We start from the raw sequence: 6,294 nt of genomic DNA on the forward strand, positions 1-6,294 counted from the left end.
GTCGTAGTGTTGGAGAAGAGTATTGCATACACCACTGACTGCCATGAGAACAAACAAGTTTATCTTGAATAGGGTAAAACCAGGCTATTCCTTGAAAACAAGGACTTTGGAATCTGTCTCACATACATTTTGTATGTTGGCAGGAGGGACCAGTCTTTGGACATGATGCTTGGGAGGATAGAGGGACAACGTAAGAGAGGAAGACCCTGGATGAGAGTGATTGACTCAATGACTAGGGTAATGGGAATAGGTGTGTCAGAGACAGTAACTGGTTAAGACAAAGCAGAATTCAGAGTTAGTGTACACTGGTTTGTTATGAGTCACAGGTGACTCAATGGCACATCACAATAACTGCAACAACAACCAAGTGATCCCTTGCTCTGTTCACACAAAAGCATCCTGGTCAAGGTTTAGGTTTCACATGACCATAATTAAGAGATTAATTAACGTTCTATGATTCCCATTCTTCTCAATGTTAGGCATAATTTTTTATGATTCATACAGTCAAATGCCTTTGCACAGTCAATAAAACATAAATAGACATTCTTATGGCATTATTTACTTTCATCCAAGATCCATCTGACATCAGCAATGTTATTGCTGGTGCTCCAATCTCTTCTGAATCCAATTTTAACTTCCTGACAATGCCATGTCTATGTACTGTCCTAAACATTTTTTAAATGAAGTTCAGCAGTATCTTGTGTGCAGATGATATTAATGATGTTGTTTGATAATTTCTACATTCTGTTGGATCATCAGAATCATCTGAAGAATAGGTGTGAAGCATTGAACACCAATGACTGAAGATCAGATTAGTTATGGATGACAACAAGGATATCATCCATAAAGAGCAAAAGGTCACTAAAAAGACAGAGAAATTAAAAAAAAACAACAACACCCAAAATGGGTGTCAGAAGACACCCTGAAAATTTCACTGGAGTGTTAAGAAGCCAAAACAAAGGGAAAAGATGTGTTGAAGAAAAATATTTGAATAAAAGATTTCAAAGGGCAGCTCTGAAAGACAAAGTATTAGAATGTGCAGAGACCTAAAATCAGAGAATAAAAAGGGATGAACTCATTTGCCATCTCTCAAGCTGAAAGAACTAAAAAACAAATGCAAGCCTCAAGGTGTAATATTGAGAGACATTATGGGCATCAAACATCTTGAATGATGGAGGAAATACACAGAATCATTCTAAGAAAAAGAACTGGACAACACAGAAATATTTAGGAAGTATCATATGTCAAGAGCCAATGGTAAGGAAGGAAGAAGTTCAAGCTGTAATGAAGGCACTGGCAATAACTAAGACCCCAGGAATCAATGGGCTATCAACCGACATGTTCCAAAAGACAGATGCAGCCCTGAATGTACTCACCAGTTCACACCAGGAAATCTGGAGGTCAGTTGTTTAGTAGACTGACTAGAAGAGATTCATATTTGTTCCCATCCCCATGAAAGGTGATCCAACAGAATGTGGAAATTATCAAACAATATCAATAATGTTAAGTGGTATTTTATGAAATTGTTGCTCCTAAGTGCTCCATAGTATTCCACTGTGGGAATGTACCATAATTTCTAAATCCATTCGTTTGTTGATGGATATATGTGCTTGCTACTGAGAAAACACTGCTATAAACATGGGTGTATAAATCTTCATTTGTGTCTCAGTTCTATTTTCCTTGGGGTATATTTCTTGTAGGGTATAGGTGATTGATGTGGGATTTCTATGTTCACCTTTTTGAGAAAAGCCAAACTGCCTTCCAGAGTGGTTGTACCATTTTACAATCCCACCAATAGTGCAGGAGTGTTCCTATTTCTTTACATCCTCTCCAACATTTATTGCTTGCCATCCTGTTAAATTTTATAGTTTTAAATGAAACAATCTGACAGATCCTAAACAGATTTACAGAGAAATATTACCCCCATTGCTAAGAAATCTTTGGCAACTTCTCCATAGGACATGCATGAGTTAGAATTTGCATCACTAAATTGTTTTGTTGGTGCTCACTCTTTAGTCCCTACAAAACCAAAAATACAATGTTATTCAGTGTTGAGTTGTGAATAATCTGCTTTTCTCCTCATTATCACCTACAATAGCAAATAAGAGATCTTCCCCACTGTTGCTAGGTGTGTCAAAATTGATGTTGACTCCAAGTGACCTCTTGTGATAGGCTATAGCAGCCCTATAACATTTGTTAGACTATAATTTTTATGGAAGTACATCTTCAGGTCTCCACAGACCTGCTGACTTTTGAGCTCTTAATCACTGCACCACTCTAGGTCCTTATATTCTCCCTAGAAGAATGGAAATCACACTTTCTGGTGAATGGGGTCACTGTGTATTAATAGATAAGGCAGAGCTTCTGCTTTCTTACTGATGGATTGGTGACAGCTGAGCCAAACTGACCCCTCATCCTGCCCTTTCCCTGCTTCCAGTCACAGCTGTGTTGGGATACATCTGTTGTTCTGAGTTCAGCCACAACCCTGGTAATAAGATTCACACTGGTGGCCAGGCAAAGAAGTATTTAAGCCTTGAACTTAAACATTGTATCTGACCCAATATTATCAGATAAGTTCTGCAAGAGAATATCAAACATTCACATAGTTCTATAACAACAGCACTTCAGACTTGAGGGAAAGACTACCAATGGCGATTCTCTTATAACATCATTTTTTTTTTATAACATCATTTTTTTAGCACACCAAACTTACTACAATACTCACTAGCAATGACAATGATGTAAACAATGGTGACTCTTCACATGAAAACTACTTGAATATTTATAGATTGGGGTTACAGAATTTTAGAAAGCCACAGAGTATATGGATGACCTTGCATCTACACAAAAGATCATGAAAGTAACAAATCATTACTGCCCAATATTAAAATACTTTATTCATTGGCAAATAACCATCATCACCCATTTTAAAAAGATGTTAGTACCTTTTTCCCATAGGTTATACTTATCCAACACACTAAGATTTTTTATAGTCCAATATTCCCAGTTACTATATTGCCTAAGAAGAATGATGAGGCATAGAAAAGCCTGTACTTTCTTCCCATAAAAACAATCACTGCCTAAGGCTAAGGACTTCATTTTGCTATTCTCAGTAAATAGTAAATCACAGAATACATTACACAAAATCCTAAAAAGATCTTAACACTGAATCGGATTACTTAAAATATAAAAACCTTCAATAATTTTAAAATCCAGGATAGAAACCGGAAATTAGAATTTCATACTAAGACTCACACTTAATATTTTTCAAATGGAAAAAGATTATGTAAGTGTTTTCTTACTTTTCTTTCCTACTGCCCAGCTGGCGAACAGTATATTGATCTGCATAGTCAATTAGCACCAGTTGTCGAGAAAAGATATTCACTTTGTTGCCTATAAATAAATCTTCCAAGCGCAGGCTTTCATACTTGGTCCGCTTTAAAAATGTACGACGATTCTTTACATCATGCTAGAAAAGACATTAACACAACAAAGCAGGTAATCTTTTTATAAACTAGGGACAGTTCTCAAATCTGTCTCCTAAAAGATAAATGGCACTCTTTTATTTGTAAATAATACTTCTTATATAACAATTTCTGTTTTCATATTCTAAGCTAATAAAAATCTAAACATTTCTTATTACAAACTTACTACTACAAAGGAGAAAAGACTTGAATATATAAAGTTTAAGGGGGGGGTTTGCCCAATCACTTTAGTAAATCAGTGACTATAAAATCCTAAATCCAAAACTCTGTATTCTTGTCTATACAAAATCGCAACAAAAAACAAGTCTATTTGTAAAAAGGAGTTGCCAGTGAAAGCACACATATAAATAACCGGACTCTCCTAGCTTAATCTTCTTCATTATGAAAATTTATAGAGATAGTTGTTGTTCTTGTTGTTGTTATGTGCCGTCGAGTCGCTTGCAACTCATCGCAACCCTGTGTACAACAGCCCTAAACCCTGATCTATCCTGTGCCAATCGCACTGCCCCTGACACACCCATCCCAATTACCCCAGTCACTGAATCAATCCACCTCATAGAGGGTCTTCCCCTCCTGCGCTGTCTCTCCACCCTACCAAGCACGATGTCCCTCTCCAAAGACCTGTCTCTCCTTACAACATGTCCAAAGTATGTCAGACGAAGCCCCAGAATCCTTGCCTCCAAGGAGTAGCCTGGTTTAACCCTCTCTAGGATGAACCTGTTTGTTTTCTTGGCTGTCCAGGGTACATTCAATACTCTTCTCCAGCACCACAGCTCAAAGGCATCAATTCTCCTTCTATCCTCCCTAGTCACTGTCTGATGCATAACAAGTTACTGCAAAGACCGTGGCCTGTATCAGGTGCACCTTAGTCTGTAGAGAGACACCGTAACTCTTGAGTACTTTAGAGAGGTCCCTAACAGCAGACTTTCCCATAACAATAGCTTTCAATAGTTATGATATATTTATAAAATTCACTGCAGTCTAGTCAACTCTAACGCTTACAACTCTAACGGTTTACAATGTTGTCAACTTTGCCAAAGCAGATTATCTCATTACTATCTGGAGAATTTAAACCATTGAATTTGAGATTAACCACGTGTTTCACTATGCCATCAGGGCTCCTTTGACATATTTATAGCATGTCATAAATAATAATCTTTCTTGGTAATCATTTACTTTAATCCAAGACATGAATAAAATTCCTTAATCCAAAACATGTATAATCCTATTTCAGTTTTCTTACAAAAAATATTAATTCCTGGATTTGATATTAAAAATAAAGCTGCAGAATAACCTTTCATAATGCAATTATAATGAATATAAAAAGAATTCCCACTTAAAATATATATGCAAACACAAAATCATAGTTTTAAAGCAACTATGTAAGAAGCAACCCTAAGCCTCTTCATAACCCCCTTCATCTCCTGTGCCCACTGTCAAGTAAGAAGGACTCAGTTACCATTTCAACGGATCCATCCACTGGGTAATATAAAAGCTCATAACGCCGAAAAAGTGCAGCATTTGGATCATACCACTCTGCAATGAAAGCATATCTTTCACAGTGGGCCTGCAAAGAAAGATAGCAAATCTTAATAATGACACATAAAATGTATGCACTCTTACAAAATGAAAGCAAAAATCACCAACTACTTTTGACAAATTTGTTATTACTTACTTATTATAGTGAATTCTTTCACTTTTCAATAATATAATAACAGGTTTCAACACATCTTCATAAATTATTCCATCTAATTTCTCATCAAATATTCTTAGACATCTCAAAGATAATCTGTGGACTGTTTTAAACTGCACAGCTATCTAATCGTTCTGAGTAAATTAACATTTGACCTCATTTGATTACTGTAATAACTCAAAGGCCTTCTAAAATAAGTTTACATTTAAAAAAGACTAGGAACAAACTAATATAAAGAAATATATCTGAGTAGAAAGCTCTCAATTACATGAAGTTGTACCTTTGCTACATTGAAGAATCTAGTTAGAATCTCAAGAGCACTGATGACAGAAGAATAAAGTGCACCTGACTCAGGCCACGGTCTTTTCAATCACCTGCTATGTGTTAGAGAGGTGGACAATGAATAAAGATGACAGAAGAACTGATGTGTTTGAGTAGTGGTGCTGCAGATGAATATTAACTATCCTATAAGCTGCCAAAAGAATGAACAGTAATGTCTTAGAAAGGACAAAGCCAAATTGCTCCTTGGAGGAGCATTCATGACAAAGCCTCATCTTCCATACTTTGGACATATAGCTGGATGATGCTATTTGTTGGAAAAGGACATCATACTTGGTAAGATAGAGGGTCAGTTAAGGAGACAGACTGACATGGTGACTTCAGCTATGGGCTCAGTTGTGTTAGAAGTAATGAGGATGGCACAAAATAGGACTGAGTTCAGGCCAGCTGTTCATAGAGTTACTATGAGTCATCCTCGACTTGAAGACACCCAACAACACAACTAGTTGGATGTCACATTCCTTAGGTATTTTGTCAGGAGGGACCAATCCTCAAAGGACTTGTAAAAGTAAAGGGTCAAAGAAAGAAAAGAAGATCCTCAATGAGAAAGACAGATTCACACAGTGACTGTGACAATGGACCTGAGCACAGAAGATTGTAAGGATGGCACAGGATAGGCCAGGGATCCGTCCTGTTGGATACAGGGTCAGAACCAACTTCATGATCCTAACAAGAGGTTGGATTTCTGCCAACTAGATACATTCTTGTTGCTATCACAGAGAAGATTTTTGCAGTCTGTCAAAGCTTGGCTTATCTTTCCCTTGACTATTAGCCAAG

General features: G+C 36.9%; 1 protein-coding gene across 1 annotated transcript in view; it reads right to left on the reverse strand.

The window, feature by feature from the left end:
- The window catches only part of NME7 (NME/NM23 family member 7), a 252,120-nt gene extending 246,370 nt beyond the window's left edge, over positions 1–5,750 (reverse strand). The window contains exons 1-3 of the mRNA XM_006887453.1: positions 5,742–5,750; positions 4,945–5,052; positions 3,303–3,469 (exon numbers count right to left, since the gene is read on the reverse strand). Of these exons, the coding sequence (XP_006887515.1) occupies positions 3,303–3,469; positions 4,945–5,052; positions 5,742–5,750 (284 nt within the window). The remainder of the gene's footprint in view (positions 1–3,302; positions 3,470–4,944; positions 5,053–5,741) is intronic.
- Positions 5,751–6,294: the final 544 nt, after the last annotated feature.

Source organism: Elephantulus edwardii, unplaced genomic scaffold, assembly GCF_000299155.1.
Source record: "Elephantulus edwardii isolate Elephantulus edwardi_28Jun2011 unplaced genomic scaffold, EleEdw1.0 scaffold00057, whole genome shotgun sequence".
Classification (NCBI taxonomy): domain Eukaryota; kingdom Metazoa; phylum Chordata; class Mammalia; order Macroscelidea; family Macroscelididae; genus Elephantulus; species Elephantulus edwardii.